The sequence below is a fragment of the Megalobrama amblycephala genome, linkage group LG8, assembly GCF_018812025.1.
Source record: "Megalobrama amblycephala isolate DHTTF-2021 linkage group LG8, ASM1881202v1, whole genome shotgun sequence".
NCBI classification, from domain to species: Eukaryota; Metazoa; Chordata; class Actinopteri; order Cypriniformes; family Xenocyprididae; genus Megalobrama; species Megalobrama amblycephala.
The window spans coordinates 17,506,154-17,525,015 of NC_063051.1; the positions used below are offsets into that span (position 1 = coordinate 17,506,154).

Below are 18,862 nucleotides of genomic sequence, written 5' to 3' on the forward strand. Positions count from 1 at the left end.
CTGCGTCTCAATCAGCTCCCTAGCTTCCTAGGTTGTGAATCAGTACATTGTGTAAATAAATGTGGCCGACTCTCAGTGCCCTGACTACTGAACTAGGGAGCTGATTGAGATGCATGCCAAGACTAAGTGAACAGCAGGAACTTAAATACACAAAGATGATGTGCTAAATGACAAACAGCTGTGATGATAGTTAGTGTCCATGGTAACAGATAGGTGGTGGGAAAATCAAACAAAGGAACACAGGAAGTGAAGAATTACAAATTACAAAGTCCAGTAACAAAACTAAACTGAACATAATTGTGATACCTTCGAGACTACTCTTGCTATGCTTCATACTTCAGTAACATGTAATAGAACTATAAACAGGAGTGGAAATGGCAAATGAACTAATGATTGGTCCTCTGCAGTCATCTGCTGATTAGATTGGTAATTCACGTGATTTTCATGTTAAAAAATGTTTTCACTTTTTTTTTTTTTTCGAGTATGGCCCTTTATTATGTAATAAAGGCCGGAATTTTATGGAGCCCCGCACATGACATGCATGAAATTGCGTGCATGATTTACTAATTCGTTCCCTCGATTTACTAAACCGTGCGCACGATTTTTTTTCCAGCATGTCATATCTGGGGCTCCGTAGAATTCCTTGGGCACCACGGCTGCGTCCAAAAACCTATGTAGCTGACTTGCTGCCTCACTGCCTTATCAAGCAATGACTTGTAAGTCAGCGTTTGTGCATGAAGACACCTTATGAAACGGATTTCGGACAGACTTCTGAGACAGTGTAACAGTTTAATGATCTACCGCAATATGCGAGCTTTGGTGAGAAATAAACAAATATTTAATTACTACAGTAGAAATTTCTCGCTAGAAATGATATCAAAAGTGGAAAATATTGGTAAAAATGTACATTTACTCACAAACTGGCCAGCAAACGCAACTTTCGGACGCCATCTTTATTTTTCTAGCTCAACTGTCACAGAATGGAAAGCATAGGATTGTGGGATATCAAAGACAGCAAAGGACACATCTATGCTGCCTTGAAAAATCAATCAGATGAAGGTATCTCAGGAGATATGAAGTGAATCTAACACTGGATTCGGACGTGCCTTGATGCCTTACTACCTTGAAATGTGTCCTCCGAAGGCCGGACATAGCCCACTTCTCCCGGAAGAGCGCGCGCGCGCACATCGACCAGAGTGAGAGAGCAAGTGCACGCCCATCAACGCGCTTCGTTCGGCTTTACGGAAGTCGTACGCAGCGCTGCAGTGCACAGGACTTGTTCGAGAAAGATTTGTCACTTTGTTTTTAGACCACGAAATCAACAATGTCACCAAAGAAGTGTGTTTTTGGTTGTGAGGGAAAGATAACCTTGCTTCCCAATGAACCCAGCGTTAAGTTGAGAGATTTAGAGATTTGAGAGATTTGTTCTCACGCATAACATTGATATGCTCTCGATATTTGTCATTAAAATAACAACAGAAAACGCTTTAAATTAACTATCAAAATAAGGATAAAGTCATGTCTGATAATTGCAATCACTTTTTTATTGGTTGAAATGAATGGAGAATATCTCGTGTTTTTCCGCGGCTGCTCGAGCCCTCAGGGTCGGCACTTATGGTTTTATAAACAAGGCCCAGTTCTACCAACCGCAGGTGGTAAAACTGCATCACATGTTTGTTTTGTTGGCAATAGGTGCATATAATGTAAACAACACGAAAGTAGTTAATTTATGAATTCATTATTCATCATTCACTAAGCTATATTCATTATAGTGATTCAAAAGTTATCATAAGCATTGTAATGTTTGAAGCGGGTGTTATAAATGTCAGTACGATGCGATGGTGTATTGGGCGTAGCCATCATTTTAGAAGTGAGGGGGACAGAAATTTTTCCCTATATTTTATGATAATATTATGATTGGTTTATGTACTACAAACATTTGTGCATTAAGTCCACATAGATTTTATACAATGTAAAAAAAAAGATCACAGAATAAAGTAGAAAATACAGTACCTGTCAAAAGTTTGGACAATTGTTATTGTACAATTGAAATAGGCTTATGTCTCTTCTGCTTACCAAGGCTGGATTTATTTAATCAAAAAATGCAGTAAAAACAGTAATATTGTGAAATAGTATTATAATTTAAAATAGATGTTTTCTGTGTGAATATATTTTAAAATATAATTTATTCCTGTGATCAAAGCTGAATGTTCAGCATCATTACTCCAGTCTTCAGTGATGCTGAAAAGTCAGCTTTAAATCACAGGAATAAATTACATTTTAAAGTATATTCACATAGAAAACAGCCATTTTAATTTGTAATATTTCGCAACTTCGTACTGTTTTTACAGTATTTTTTGATTAAGTAAATGCTGTCTTGGTGAGCATAAGAGACTTCTTTCAAAAACATTAAAAAGGTTGTCAATTAGCACTGCATTATTCATATACTTTATTGTCAATAAATACCTTGAGATGGCTTGAAAAACACACATAAACCATGTCTTGTTGCAATCGTGTTTAGATCGCCTCATTTTAGTTAAGAATAAAATGACAGGTCATGCGAAAAGTGCGGGGGACGAATTTACATTTTATTAAAAGTGTGGGGGACACGTCCCCCGCGTATTCTACGCTCATGTTTTAAATACATTTGTTTAGCTGACCATTGATGGCTTGAAGACGATCGCTATGCCAAAAGCTGCGCATGCTCGTCACCCTTTAGCTCCGCTCACACGGCACGCCTCCAGGAGCTCGGCTGTTTTCGGAAAGACTCAGTACAGCGTATGTATCTTTTATAGATATGATAAAACTAAAGACTTTTCGGAGATATGAAGGATGCACTACTACTCTTAAGGCATGAACACACCAAGCCGACGCCGACGAACTAGTGGTGACGAAAGCAGACTGCGGGGTTGGCTCACGTTGGCAGGGTCTGGGTCCAAAGTTGCCCTGACACACCAAACCAACGCTTGACAGCCGACGGCCAAGTAGCATGTCCATTCTGTGCGTGCATAAGATGAAATGCCTTTCCGAACCAGCAGGTGGCAGTAACTGAACAGCCAGTCAGAATGATCAGATGGCCCGATGAACCGACGAGCTCCGACGCCGATTCAACATTTCGAAAAAGCAGACGAGAACCATCTTCAGCCGACAGTGCGGAACACACTGAGAAAACTTAGTCGGCCGACGAACAAAAACTGCCCGACGGCCGACTGTTGGCTTGGTGTGTTCCTGCCTTAATAGGTACTCAAGATTAACTCAGGAGATTGGCAGAAACTGTGTGTGATAGACCCCCTTTAAAATTGTATGTATTAAGTTATATGTGCTTTCTATATTTTCTCTAGTTCTGTTTCTGAAATATAACATACATATTAGCATTTCATGCCTTGATTCAGTCGCAGTGTGTATCCACTTGATAATATTGTATTGCATAGTATACTTATAAACCTTATGTAGCCCCACCCCTTTTTCAGTGCCGCCGTGCTTGTTGTTGTATCCTGTCTTCCGGTTTGCATGTCCACAGCATGAAGGTAAGATCTTATGGATTTATGAATTAACCGCTTTAAAATCTTTCTGGTGTACTGACATTTATATCATCCGCTTCAAGCATTACAATGCTTATGAGCACTGTCATCAACTCTACAATTAGTAAATCCACTTCACCTGCTAATTACTCTTCAACAGCAATGCCATAAAAATATACAGAGCTACTGCAAAATGGAAGTTCAAACCACATATAGATCAGTGGTTCAAACTAAATTCTGAAGATGGCTGCATGCTTATTTCTCTGATGCATAAGGCCTGTTCTGTTTTGTGCTTCATTAGGTTATAACAATTGTTGTCTTTTGAAAAACAACGTGATTCTGCAACTCCCTTAAGAATGCAATAACCTACTGACACTGGCAGAATAAATCAAAACAAAACTTTGATCATTACCTGAAAATAATTTGTTGACATATGCTGTTTTTATTGTCTCTGTAAACACCCGCATACAACAATACCTCTCTTTGATCTACAAAGCTGATCTTTCATGGGAGCCGGGTATATATTACTGATTTAAGTTTTACAAACCTTATGTACACAAAACTTAATTTCAAAATGGACATATAGAGTCAGTGACTCAGATGTATATTAAGTAACTGGTCTGACAGATTCAGAGGCTGTGTTCGAAATTGCCCTACATTATTCCACTAATATAGTCCACTCGAAGGAGTGAATGAAAATGATTGAGGGAATTTGTACACTGACGGCGCGTTCCAAACGGGATGTATCACCCTCCGAAGGGCACTTCGGAGTGAAAATAATCATGGCCGCCATATTAAAGGGTTGTTCCAAACCGAAGTGCTCAAAACTAGCCACTTCAAAGGGCCCTTCTGAATTAAGGATTTGAAGGGTACCACTGATGGACACTTTGGGTCCCCATGATCCTTTGCACAGGGAAATTGTTTGGCATCACAGATTGGGTACAGGAGGCTCAGAGTTCGATTTTACCTATAAATGTATGTATAGTATTTTTCTATACTACTGTAATATTTATACAAGTTAGATTTGGTACATTATTATGGTCAAAATGACATTGTACTTCAACAAAAAAATTTTACAGCTCCCTTTATCAGTCCATTCAAATGTTTCAAATACATAGACACAATATACAATATGGTGCGATAAACCAAAAATAAATAAATAAATAAACTAACGTTAAACAAAAGGCGCAGCTTGCACAACCTACTTCTCCTCGATTGTCTCGTTAAGATGACGCAGAAGAGCGTTCCAGAAAAAGTTTTTTTTTTTGTTTTTTTTTTTAACCCCTACACCCTTCATCCCTTCTCACTCTGAAGGGTAACCCCTTTGAAGGGATTAGGGCATAGGGATCAGCCCTTCCGAATGGAACGCATGGTAAGTCTGCCTCTTTTGTATAGTGCTTGCTGTTTAATAATCATTTGAAACTTAGCAATTGACAGCTCCAGTAGTGAGATGAAAAGATTTATTTTGAACTGGAAACTAGCATGTATAAACCATAATTGAACAATTTACTGATAAATTAAAAATAAATTTATACTTGTATGACATTACAGTGTATCCACATTAGACCAGTGGTTTGGAAAATGGATGGATGGATGATTCAGCTGCGGGTGCCATTTTATGGCAAGACGTTGGAATTCATTAGGCGTGACCATCACAGTGCATTATGGGTATTTTCTAGCTGTTGAGTGCAATATTAGCTGTGTCCCAGTTCAAAGGCTGCTTCCTTCTAAGGACTTGGACTGGCCTTTGAAGGCCGCAAAGGTTGGACTGAGCATTGTTAAATGGGATGGTCTTGCCTATGGAGTAGGCTCGTTGAGTGCGGTTGAGTACATCGGTTGTACACTTGTTATTGCGGTGTATTATGGGATTGAATGAGTGCTCTTGATTAGGTCCAATATGGTTTCGGATACCAAATGGCTCTCCCCACAAATAGTGCCCTATTTAAGGGTATAGGGCGACTTTGGACACAGAAAATGAGTTAATTCAGTGAAGGATTTAAACTGATAATTCATGAGTTTGAGAGTCTTTTCGAATGACTCATTAAGATAACCAGATCTTTTTTGTGAAATGTACTACACTTGTCATGTCACTCGCTTTTATGATTGTTTATGCTTTCAGTCTATGAGGACAACTCGATTGAAAGGCATATTTTCTTGCAATTATTTTGCGTTAAATGTTTTTTTTATCTTATCACATTCAACTCAGATTGCAAACTTATTCACAACACATGTAAAGTTAATTTTGCCATGACATTGAAATATTCTACCTTCATAAAGAGATGCAGAAAACACTTCTCTAATGCTTTTAGTTATTTGATATTTATCAAGTGCACAGTGAATTTCTGGGATTGTATTGAGTGACAAATAAGTTAAAAGTATTTTCACTTTGGTTGTGGGTATGTGGGAATCTGCCACCATCCATAAACTAAAACCAAGTACAGCAGGGCAAAACATTTAGTTAAAGTTGGATTCTGTTCAGGAATGTCAAAATGAGGACACACAATTTGCAGATGTTTGTAAAGTTATCTGCCTGGGTGTGTGCAGTGTATGCTTAACTGTGTGCTGGGTGTGTGTAGGGGGGTTGGTCTAAAATAACTTGCTGCTTGGCATGTGTAGGGAAAGATATATCAAAGGACATGAGACTGCGAGGTTGCTGGTCAGTTAGTTAAAGCAGAGATACTCTTATTAGGTCCGTGGCTCTACCATTGGAGAAGGCGTAATGGTTAATTTGAATAACATGTGCCTTGATAACCAGTCACATTACAGCCTTAATGAGCCTCATTGAATTTGACTGTTGTACAACTCTGACAGAAATTCAAGACATTAAGGCTGTAATGTGATTGGTTATCAAGGCACACGTGATCCATGAGAATAGCTGAATCCTGCCTGCTGCAAAATTGTTTGACTTCTCTCCACGCCTCTACTTCATTGACATCGATTAAAAAAACGGCCTCTGGTCTCCTTCCCTGCATACTGCTGCATTTATGGTTTATTTTCTAATATTGAAGGCTTGCCTTAAAGTGGCTTTGGTTAAAGTCTGCAACTTTGGTTTAAACAGAAGTTACAATATTCAAGGACAACCTGTCACTCACATGAGATCACAGCAATACCAAACGACAACAGTCCAACTATCCAATCAATTCCCGATGGACAAAATAGAGTTACACCCTACATTTTTTCTTGTTAGAGAAGCCGTTTCACTCGGATATATGTCACAATAGGGAAGAAAAGTCTAACACAACTTCCGTTTCATGCTGACTCATATTACAAGGACACATGGACAAAAAAACAAAACAATAATATGCACGGATATTACACGGATTACTGCTATATAAAATATATATATATATATATATATATATATAATATATATATATATATATATATATATATATATATATATTATTATTATTATTTTTTTTATAAAGAAGAATTGTCTGTTTTGATTTCATTTTGACTTAAGATGAAGTTACATTTTTATGTATTTTTTCCTCGGTAATCTTTAATCAAAATGTAATATTATGCTCTTAACATATATACATTTATCAATGACATATATAAATTATAACAAAACAACTTTCCTTTTCTGCTAACATCATTTTGCATATAGGCTATTGGATAATACTGCAAATCTGCAATCAGGTCTGGTTCCATTCTGGTATGGGCCTTTCAGTTTTCAGAATCCAGTCAGTTCCTTATGGATAAAACTGTCCTTCATAGTCCTGTCCTTCATTTTTCACTTTTGTTGTTATGTCAGATTAGTAAAATGGGTTGGGAACAAGAATTCATGTTCAAATGACCTATGTCCTAAAAACAATAGTTAAGTCCACATTATAAGGTTTCCCTTTATAGAGCATTAAGGGTGGTGGAATAGGATAGAAGAAGGAAGACACTTGACTGAGGCTCTCTTTAAAGGTACAAAAGTCCGGCACACCGGATCGTGTTCCCTGGATACCCAGCATCTATTTATTATCCTTCTCCCCTCTGTGACCTCCCCTTTATTTTAGACCTCTGATTCATCTGCAATTCAACCCCTAAAAACCGCAAAACACCTCTAAGTTTACAGCCTCTGAACTATACCATCGTCAGGCATAAATCAAACGAGATTTTTCAATAATTTCTGTGCTTATCTATGGATGGCTTGATTTTTACAATCCAACTATGTGTTGTGATTAGAGAACACTCAAGTACATACAGTAGCAGTTCTAATTTAATTTGCCTTTTAGAATTGGTAGCAACCAACAAGCTGACATCAAGAGGAGAGCATTAGTTTGAGTTTATAATGTTGGTTTTATTCAACCGATTCAATGACAGCAGGGATCTGCCAATTAAGTTTAGTTTGTCATGTCACAGGCGCTTGCTCTGCATGTTAGCGGATGAAGGGATGCAGGGCGATAAACTTCTAACACAGAGTTTCAGCCCTATTGACAGGTCAGGAAGCCACCGTGGTCACCGAGGGCTATTTGATGTGACATCTATTTCACCTGATCAGGTTAAAATAGAAGTTAGCGGCTTGTGTGATGCAATCACCACGCATGGCTGAAAGCTCCTGGGATTCTGGATAGAAACTCAGCCAGCGAATGGACAGCGGAATGTGCTTTTCAGGTTAGTGCTTAGACAGACATCGCTGGGGACATGGACTAGGAATGGAATGGGTGGGGGTTGTTGCTTAATATCTATATCCTAGCAACTGAATGGGTATGATACCATGTCCAGTTGTTGTCAGGGATTGGTCAGCATGTTGGCATTGACGCCGCCCCTTTGCTTGTGGACTGTAGAAAGATTAAACCAAAATTAAAACATCCTCCACACTTGATTCACTCCTGTGCACTTGACCTTCTAGCACTTTAATCTGCCTCACAATTTCTTTTTTGTTTATGTTTTTCATGTTTTTCGTTTATTTATAACTCCAGATCTGCTGTAATACATGTGCTTGGGCCACTTGCCGATAACCTTGACGACCTCAGTAAAGACCCCAGTCTGGCAGTATGACCTCTCCTTATGCAGCAGTACAATTCTGCCCAGAGCGAGCCTTTCAACGGTAAGACAGGAGCTACTGTTTGTGCCAATTTGTTGGCCAATTCTGAAAAGCCATTTTTAAGGTCATTAGGTTTATCTTGACTACTTACTTGGGCATGCACACATGGTTTTATTTAGTTGCTTCATTTGTAAATAGATATGGGCACATATTGCAAAGCAACATGTGGCTGTTTCTATGGTCCAGAACAGTGTTTTTTTCCACTCCTCATTAAAGAGTTGCTCTCTGGACTGAGACGTACTGGAGGTGCTAACAGTTGTGTCTGGTCTCCAGCTGCTGCCTGGCTATGGTATTTATAGGTGTAGTGTTCTTGTGGTGAAAGTAAGCATTTCGTGCAGTTTAAGGTGAACTGCTTAGATACTCAAAATCCTCAGCCTGCTTGCTTGTTGGCTCTTCTTGCACTTGCTACTGGACAGTTGTTTTTGTGGATCTGTACAGAGTTCAACTCTAAATAAAGCTGTATTAATAGCTAGGGATTCAATTCTCATGCTTGTATCCGTTAATGACGTTCTAATGTAGTATTCCATTTCAATGGAGTATTGGCACCTCTTTAAAAAGGCAATTTAAATATTAATTTCATATACTACATACATTTTCAAATGCCAGCTTTCCTTAGCTGCTCTGAATGTAAATCTCTCAGTTAAATAAATTGTTACTTAAAGCACATTACTTAAAGTCTTGGCTATTAAAAAAATTCTCAGGAAAAACATGCAGTTCATTAGTGAGGCATGTTGTCACACTATATGAGGATTTGTATTTGTTGTATTTATTGGCAAAATTAAAGATGAACTGACAATTGATTAAACAAAAACTGCAAATATTAAATACATTAATATAAAAGAAAGAATTTTTGAAAACAAACAAACACACACACACACACACACACACACACACATATATATATATATATATATATATATATATATATATATATATACATATACATACACACACACACACACATATATATATATATATATATATATATATATATATATATATATATATATATATATATATATATTCATATGGATTTAAAATCTGTAAAATTTAAAACATGTGGGGCAACTTGACCCAATAAAAGTGTTAAACTTGCCCCAACCTGAAAGAAAACAGTTCAGCATTTTGGTTAAAATCTGCCTTAATTATAGTTTTGACACTTGCCTAAATGCCAGTGATGATTTTATTGTGTTCATTTATTTACCTAAGAGCTAAGGCAAAAAATATGACATAATAATATTTTAAACCAACGTACAAAATTACTGTTAGAGAAATCACACGAGTGTTATTGGACATTTGATGTAAAACCTTATAGTTACTGTCGTAAATCCCTTGTCACAACTTCCCTCTGTGACAACATGCGGTTTCCCTTACCACTATATTGTTAGGTCTTAGCTCTTGAGCACATGTGGGTATACCTGCAGAGACGATTGTTTTTGTGACTAATCCAGCTTCATTCAGTAGGTCTAATCTACACCACAAAACCAGAGAAACAGATGTGTAAAGAGTAAAAATAACCAACAGAAGTAAAATGAACATGCATTTCCTTGGAAGTCAAGTGCTCCAAGTCTCTTCTAACTGAATCCTATAAAATCAGACTCAAATATTTTAAATAAAATCCAAACTTCAGTTCTTAGACCCTCTTGGAGTGATTAAATAATCAAATAAGGGAAAATGTTGAGTATATTTTGTGATTGACCTAAATTAAATTATAATTATTTCCAAACAGTTAAATCAAATTGTCACACACCTCTTTATTCTGTGTTATGCTTGTACACAAGATATTAAATGAATACCTTCTTCTTCCTTCTTCCTCTTCCTTATTGGCAAGCATACATGCATTTTTTCAATCACGCTTTTGAAAAAAGAATAAATTACAAGTGCAGAGTGGAGTAAGTCCATATGAGATTGTTTAACTTTGGCACAATTCAATAGAACTTGGGTCCATTCACAATGAAAGCACGTGTCTAAATGAAGGAAACATCATGAGGGCCATTATTCTTTTGTCTGAGCCACCATGTCCATCCTGCAGCCCCAGATTTGAAGGATGAGGGAAGGGTCGGCAGATCCCTTTGAATGTTACCTGGCCTCTGATTAATGAAGATAGTGGAGAAGCTCCTCTCACTTGTCTCCCCAGATTGCTAGGCTCTGTTTGTTTTGATTGCATTTTCATCGCTGGATGTGCCCAACCTGTCAGGAGACAATGGGCAGCCCTGTTAAGCTGTGACTTCTGACCCCGTCCTGTCTGCGAGGGGCCTGGTCTGTGTTTAAGTGGACGCAGTGCAGCCTCTCCCTCAGGCAGAATGCATAACTCCCCCAGTAACCAGACACCCACCCACAGCTTCCAAAGAAGCTACCATTAGAGATGAAACCCACCCTACAAATATCCACAATGGAAAAACTACAGTTGACTATTGTCTCCAAGAAGTTTATGCTTTTTTAAAAGGTGTCAAAACTGAAGCTAAGCCCTAAAATAATTATTTATTTCACTAAAATCTCATTTATGGATTTTAATACCTGTTATGAGGATGAGAAGCATGATTCCTTGGCTAAATTTGGGATGCGATGACTGACATAATGAAAGATGTGGCAGACACTGTGTTCAAGCAAAATCTAAAACATGTTTCGGCTTTAGTAATTTGACGGTGAGAGAAACACTGTGTGACTCTTGAATTACTCACTTTCAGGTTGTGCTATTTGTTTTATCAGGCTTTATGAGTGCTATAATGTTTGATCCAATTATTAAGTAAACATAAAGTGTCTATAGATGTTTAATTGATGAAACGGCCATTCTCACTTTAGCTGATGATGGATCAGAAATTTGCCCATAAACTTCACCTGTCATTTCTGTGGGTGTAAATCAAAGCTGGATATTTTCGCGCATGGGTGCTGCACCTTTTGTGGGACCATGATGTCATTCTTGGCTGAAAGTCCCTGTCAACCATATTGTATTTCTAGCTACTATCTAGCGTCCGTTCATCCTTCGTTTTTGGACCTTTTGCAGAGCGTGCATCCTCTCTCGACTTTAATTGGATAATTCCTCTGGCACAGGTTTTATGATGATGATGATGATGATGATGATGATGATGTCATGACACTAGGGCTGTCAACTCAGCTCTCAGCCAGGGATCTGAAACATGTCCTGTCGCAATGTGTGACCTGAGACAGCAGCCACTCAGCACCTGCTGGAGACCTATATAGTCCTCATGCTCTCACCAACCTGTAATGTTGACAATATTAAATGCAATAACATATCAATGAGAGAGAGAGAGAGAGACATGTAATCCCTATACAGAGAGCTGCTGGAACCTTGTGTAAGGTTATTAGCCACTACATTCTCTGACATAAGAGAAGTAGTATCTTGTTTTGTGGTTTTGTTGAGTGTAATAGCAAAAGCTAAATCTAAGCGTACTGACAATTGTAGAGCCATTTAGCACTCTCAGAGCACTATAAATTAAACATAGTCTTTCATGATATGTGATATAGATGACATACCCCTATGGCATAAACACTTTGCTTAAGTTGCTTCCGCCTCTTTATAGCTTGTCACTTCTTATTGCATTGTTTATGAGACTTTTTAGAGATAATTAAAGAACATGGAAAATTAATTGTAGCTTAAAGTGTTAGTTCACACAAAAATGAAAATTCTGTCGTTAGTTACTCACCCTCATATTGTTCCAAACCTGTAAGACTTTCGTTCATCTTCGGAACACAAATCTTTTTCATGAAATCTGAGAGCTTTCTGTCCCTCCATAGACAGCCTATGCAACTACCACTTTTGATGCTTCAAAAAGTTCATAAAGAGATTGTAAAACTAATCCATATGAATTGAGCATATTAGTCCAAATTTTCTGAAGAGACACGATAGCTTTATGGGCCCTATTTTAACAATCTAAGCGCATGGTCTAAAGCACTCGGTGCAATTGCACTTGGAGCGTGTCCGGATCCACTTTTGCTAGTTTAACAATGTGCCCCATTGACTTTTTCCATACTATGGAAGTCAGTGGGGTCCATCAACTGTGTGGTTACCAACATTCTTCAAAATATCTTATTTTGTGTTCAGCAGAAGAAAGAAATTCATATAGTTTTGGAACAAATTGAGGGTGAGTAAATAATGACAGAATTTTTTAATTTTCGATCTTTTGAAATGCTAATATTTTAATAACACTGTTAAATGTAATCTTTACCAAATCTCAAAAATGAAGATTTTTTTTTATACTAATCATTAATTGTGATGCTTATTATTATTATTATTATTATTATTATTATTATTATTATTTATTTGTTGTTATTATTTCAATTTTTATTTTGACAGTATAATGTTTATTTATTGGCATATTGGCGTATCTGTCATGATCAGTGCATCCTTACTGGGAGGGTTAATTTTTGTTTCAACAGAAAAAAAGAAAAACAAATCAATAGTAAATAAACAAATACTAAAAATATTACCTATAATAGCTTTTTATGATAGCACAATCTAATTCTGCAGGAAATAATGAATGATCGTAAGATTAATTTTTCATAACATTGAACTACGTCTTTTTATTTTAATATCAGACGCATGTGTTTTCTAGGTAGCTACGTTGACTTTTGTTGCTTTTATAACTTTGTAAAAAAAAAAAAAGCAAAATCATCTCAATGTCATACCCAGTTGTGTGCATGTGCAAGATCCCACCCATTTTATAAAAATTACATCTAATAAATATTCTGAAGTACCTTCTCTGTTTGTTCTTGTAGTGGATTCATTAATACAACTAACCATATGAATATCTGTCAGTAAGTTAGGGCCCAGATTTCATTTGTATTCGCTTACTTCCTTAAAAGCCCCTCAGACTGTTCAGGTCGACAGTGTAAAATGCAGAGGGGTTTAGATTTTTATCTTACAATGGGAGGTAGGAATGCTGAGGTATGGACCTGTGGACACACCGTGACATTTGACGCATTGGGCTTGGCATTTGAGTGTCTTCCAGTGTGCCAAATGACAATATCTATGAGGCTTAAAGTAAACATTAGCATTGAAAAAGCTTTTATCCCCAGTGACAGGCCTGGCAGCACACCGTTGTCCCAGTAATTCAACTCTAGCATTTACTTTGTGCCACACCTCTTCAGTGAACAGAACAAAAAAGACAAAAAAAAAGTATATACCCTGCTTTTCTTCTGAAGAGCTATGTTTGGGAAACCCATGGAAAGAAAAGGGAAAAGAGGAATTTTTGTATGGTATTGAAGCTGAATTCCAAAAGCTTCTTTTGCACCTCCTATTTTTCCTCCTTTAGGGAATGGATGTAGTTTTCATTGATTTTATTACATTGTAAAAAGTGAACATAGGCATTTCCCACCTTAAAGGGATAGTGCGAAAAAAAGAAAAAAAAAAGAAAAGAAAAAAAAATTCTGTCATCATTTATTTAAATAGCCTCATGTCATTCCAAACCTGTATGTATTTCTTTCTTCTGCACAAAAGAAGATATTTTGATGATCACTGGGGTCAAAACAAAATAAAAGATAGATAAATAAAATAAAAAACTGAAAAAGTCTGTTCCACAGAATAATAAAAAAAACATACAGGATTTTGCAATTATCCCTTTTGAGAAACAAAGAATTTATACTTGAAAATGTGATGAATGTATTTTTTTTAATAGTTTGTCATATCAAACGCATACGAATTCATGTAAAAAAGCTTTGTGATGCTATAGGCAGAATAAATACTATAAATAGACATGTGTTTTTCTTCAAAGGCTGTTATCGAAGTGTCAATTTACAGTGACATCAAAAACTAGTGTTGCTTTGTATCTCTGTCTAGGATACAGTAATTTGACATCCTTCGACCTAAAAGCATTCAGAATTTATTAAGCATGCCTACATAGCTTAGTTTATTAATATCTCCCCACCGCACAGAATGTAGGGGAATTCCGGCCCCACACCCGAGTGCCAACGTTAGATTATGGGTTGACACCCCAACTCCCAGACGCTCACACAAACACACACACACAGATACATACATTTACTACCTTCAACCCCCATCCCCACAGCCAAGCCCAGTTCAGCCACACACATTCCGAATGCTGCATAGCGGTGGTGTTGCTATCATATAGACAGCGAGGGGGAATTCCGCTCTGCTTGGTCCTCAGCGTGTGCTGCACCTCAGCAGGAACAATGAGACGCCGGGCTCTGGCTTGGTGTCATATTTCAGATGGAGAGGGTCATCGTGTTTTCACTGACAGTCTTATTCTCTCTACTGCTACTAAATGTCATGTTAACACTGGTTTTTGGTGTTGCATTAGACAGGCACAGAGCATGGCCTTTGAGGGGGGAGAGGTAATTAAGAATGGATTGTGTTTTTACATCCCAAAGAAGAGCAATGCCTTCTTACCACCATTAAAGGGATAGTTCACCCAAAAAAAAAAATTCTTCCATCATTTACTCACCCTCAAGTTGTTCCAAACCTGTATGAAAATCTTCCTTCTGCTGAACACAAAATAAGGTATTTTGAAGAATATGGGTAACCAAACATTTGATGGACTCCATTGACTTTTATAGTATTTGTTTTACTTTTTTTTAATACATATTATGGAAGTCAGTGGGTCCCATCAACTGTTTGATTTTCATACAGGTTTGGAACAACTTGAGGGTGAGTAAATGATGACAAAAATTTCAGGTTTGGGTGAACTATCACTTTATTTTTAAAATGAAACTGTTGGTAGAACCCCGTAACTCCACCCCTCCTCAATCTTGAATGAAGTGCTGCACACATTTTTGTTGACCGTCTCTGCTTGTTTGTAGAGGTAAATAAAGAGAAAGGTTAATGTTTAATGTTTTTAATTTGAGGAGCAGAGAAGAGTGTCTTAGTCTATCATTTGCACTCACTGCCTCAGATGTGGCCATTTTAATGACGGGAAAAAAAACAGGACATTTGCTGGTCAAAATCTTGGGAATTTGATTTGAGCTTGATTTTTGTAAAATGTTAATAATATAATGGCACATGCAAGTAGGCAATATGATCATATATAAAGCCACCTCATCAACTTTAATGGATTAGTTCACTTTCAAATAAAATTTTCCTGACAATTTACCCACCCCCATATCATCCAAGATGTTCATGTCTTTCTTTTTTCAGTCGAAAAGAAATGAAGGTTTTTGATGAAAACATTACAGGATTATTCTCCTTATAGTAGACTTCAATGGCCTCCAGACGGTTGAAGGTCAAAATTACAGTTTCAGTGCAGCTTCAAAGGGCTTTAAACGATACCAGACGAGGAATAAGGGTCTTATCTAGCGAAACGATCGGTTTTTGAAAAAAATACAACTGTATATGCTTTATAAATACAAATAATCGCCTTGCACGTGCTTCCGCTTTCCATATTCTTCAAAAAGCTTATGCTGTATTTCCTACACCTTCCCTATTCAACATACGGAACGAACGCAGCGCAGTGTTTAATTTTAAAAAATGTTTACAATTTTTTTTTTTTTTATTTCCTGAAAAGTAGCCGTATTGGTCATACAAGGTTTCCGACCAACAGCAGGCCGGGGGGCCCAAAAATGTCACAATGGGGTAAATCCAGCCCTGGCAATAATGGATACTGTATCAGTTTACTAAATAAAATTTGAGAACAAGTGAAAGTTATTTGTTACTTTAATTAGCGGTGATTGCAAAGTCAAACATAACTATTACTGCTGCTCATACTTAGGATAAAGGATTTTCATAACTCAATCATTTTTTTTTTTTTTGGCCTGGTGTACAATAAATAAGGGAGCTGAAAATATGACACAAATATATAGTGACAAAATTATCAGAGAATTAGGAGTAGGTTCTTGTAACAAAAAACCCTAGCAAATGCCTGGCAGCACCATAGAAACCATCCATTAAACCCTAGCAAACACCTGGAAGTGACTTTAGCATGGGCAAAAACAACACTCACATTTTCTTCAGAAATATTTCAGTTAGTTTATAATACAATGTAAGTGTATCCAAAAATTGTGCAGAGTGTATGAGGACACAGATTTTGAGTTAACTTTTGTTTCCATCTCTCTAGATTGAGAGAACCAGCAGCAGCTTGTCTCTCATGGGCTGAAGGTTCTTTCCTGGCCTCCATGTCACAAGGCCAAGGCTCTCAGGGTACAGATATCCTCGGACAAGACGTCCTCAACCAGCTACTGGAGATGCTGGACCAGTGAGTTATGAAGTACCTTAAAAATTCAATACATAATACAATAACACACTTTACTTAATGTATAATACATTTTAACTTTGGTTACAATTATTTATATAAGATCGAATGCTTCATAAAGTGCATTATGAATACCTTTATAATGCATTATACATAAAGGCTTTAAATAAAGTGTTATCCATAATACTTAATAATACCACTATAAGCAGTCATACCCACTTATTGGATAAATTATATGACATTTTATTAAACTTAAGTTTATTTAATAAAGAAATGAATAAATAAATAAATTCAATGAGAAATGAAATATCACTATATATTCCAACATTATCTACTGTTCACCAGTAATCAATCAATTTACTGGTCTCCGTTCTAGGTCTGCACTACATTCAATGCAGCCTATCGAGCTCAACTTTTCTGAGGGCTCTGCGATCGGATCAGCATCCAATACCATACAGATTAGTATGGACTGTATTACAATGCGTGGGCCTGAGGAACCCCTTACAGTGAGTACTTCATTTCACTTAACACACAGTTATTCACTCTTAAATTTGCACATTTAAAAACTACACCAATGTGTAATTAAATAACAATTTCACTTCTCTGTAGGATATTGCTGTGTCATTAAGATCTGAGCAGTTACTGTGGGACTCGTGTTCTTGACACATTTCAAGATGTCAGATTATGTAAAATGCAAGTTCTGAACTTCTTGAATGAATATATCTAAGCTTTATATGGGAATATTCGTTTTAATTAAGTGTTTAGAAGGAGGAGCTAAAGGCAGATAGTTGATAACTGATAAATAAATGGATATACTGTCCAAATATACACTGTCTATTACTGGTAATTTAATAGGCCTCTAGGCCTTTTTTGCAGTATGTTGATGAATTTTATGTAATTTCACATAGCATAAAACTACAGACAGTTTTAAAAAAAGCAATACAAAATCTTTAATACTCTTTTCAATTTATAGCTTATTTTCCTACTACTTGTAGTACTGAAGCATTTAATTGTTGAATTCTTCCAAAATCCCCTGTTGAGTTTAACACAAATGTACATGGGGATTTTTTGAAACCTCCCACTGAATGGTCTCAGACAAGCTGTTTTTTGATGGAAGCAGTAGATAGTTAATTTTTTAGTATCATAAGAAGAATTTCTGTATTTTTTTTTTTTTTTTTTTTTTCCAAAATGTTTTAGCTAATTTTTTGTTTGTGTGTGCTTTTTTTATGTAATTTGCTTTTAAATATTGAACTGCAGCCAACATTTTTTTAATGCACATATGAATTTCTTAAGCAAGAGAAACGCAATTGTTTTATCACATATGAAACTTGGTTTTGTTTAGTCTGATCACTCAAGTGAATAATTTCAGTAGTGGGGAATTCAGTGGTAAGCCCCAGCAGAAACAGTTAATTTACACTTGTGTGTGGGGGTGTTACTGTTTATTGGGGGTGTTATGGGTTTTCCCTGGTCATTCTGAATAGTTTTGGTTGCAACAAAGTCAAATAATATGTCCAGGTCCGGATGAACAGTGCTAAATATAAAAGTCCTGATGACGATAGCCTTGCTTTGCTACAATGGCGCATCCGATCTGAAGTGCTTCAGATGTAGCATTGTGTCATGCAAATAAAACAATTTTTGAATTGTTATTATTGAATTAAAATTTTAAGAGACTGAAGTGGATCAATGAATAATGAAGATGGAGATTTACAACAGCACTACACATCAGACAATTTCTTCTTTGGTGTAAGTTAGCATTTTTTTGCCTCTCTACACTCTGGACAAGATCTGTTTCTAGTGCAAACTATTTAATCCTCTTCTTTTCTAAAATGTAAATCTTGTCAAAATTAGTTAGTGATCTTTAACACTGTTTAACAACTGCTAATTTGCTTAAAGTTGATGTAAGTTAAGGAAAATCGATGTATCCCTCGGGCAGATTCTATCAACACGTTTTGTGTTTATACAAAACAGAAGAGCAATGGAAAGTTTGACATTAAGTGTATGACCCGACGCTGAGGCCTAGGTAGATTTTCTCTGGGCGCAGTGGAGAATTAGGTGGTTGTGGTTCCCCTCCCAGCAGAGGAATGCAGTTGTCCGGTAGTAAAGATGGGGAAAAAAGGGAGAGACTGAGCAACGCTTTGCCT

At 36.8% G+C, this 18,862-nt stretch overlaps 1 protein-coding gene across 10 annotated transcripts in view; it reads left to right on the forward strand.

The window, feature by feature from the left end:
• Nucleotides 1-1,290: 1,290 nt before the first annotated feature.
• The window catches only part of tp63 (tumor protein p63), a 50,552-nt gene continuing 32,980 nt past the window's right edge, over nt 1,291-18,862 (forward strand). For 4 of the 10 annotated variants that reach the window (XM_048199727.1, XM_048199730.1, XM_048199729.1 and 1 more), the window contains exons 1-3: nt 8,318-8,562; nt 16,587-16,724; nt 17,098-17,227. In XM_048199727.1, coding sequence (XP_048055684.1) covers nt 8,510-8,562; nt 16,587-16,724; nt 17,098-17,227 — 321 coding nt within the window. In that variant the 5' untranslated portion in view covers nt 8,318-8,509. Of the gene's footprint in view, nt 1,656-7,973; nt 8,127-8,315; nt 8,563-16,586; nt 16,725-17,097; nt 17,228-17,965; nt 18,465-18,862 lie in introns of those variants that run through there. The other 6 variants (XM_048199733.1, XM_048199738.1, XM_048199737.1 and 3 more) reach the window with 4 other exon arrangements.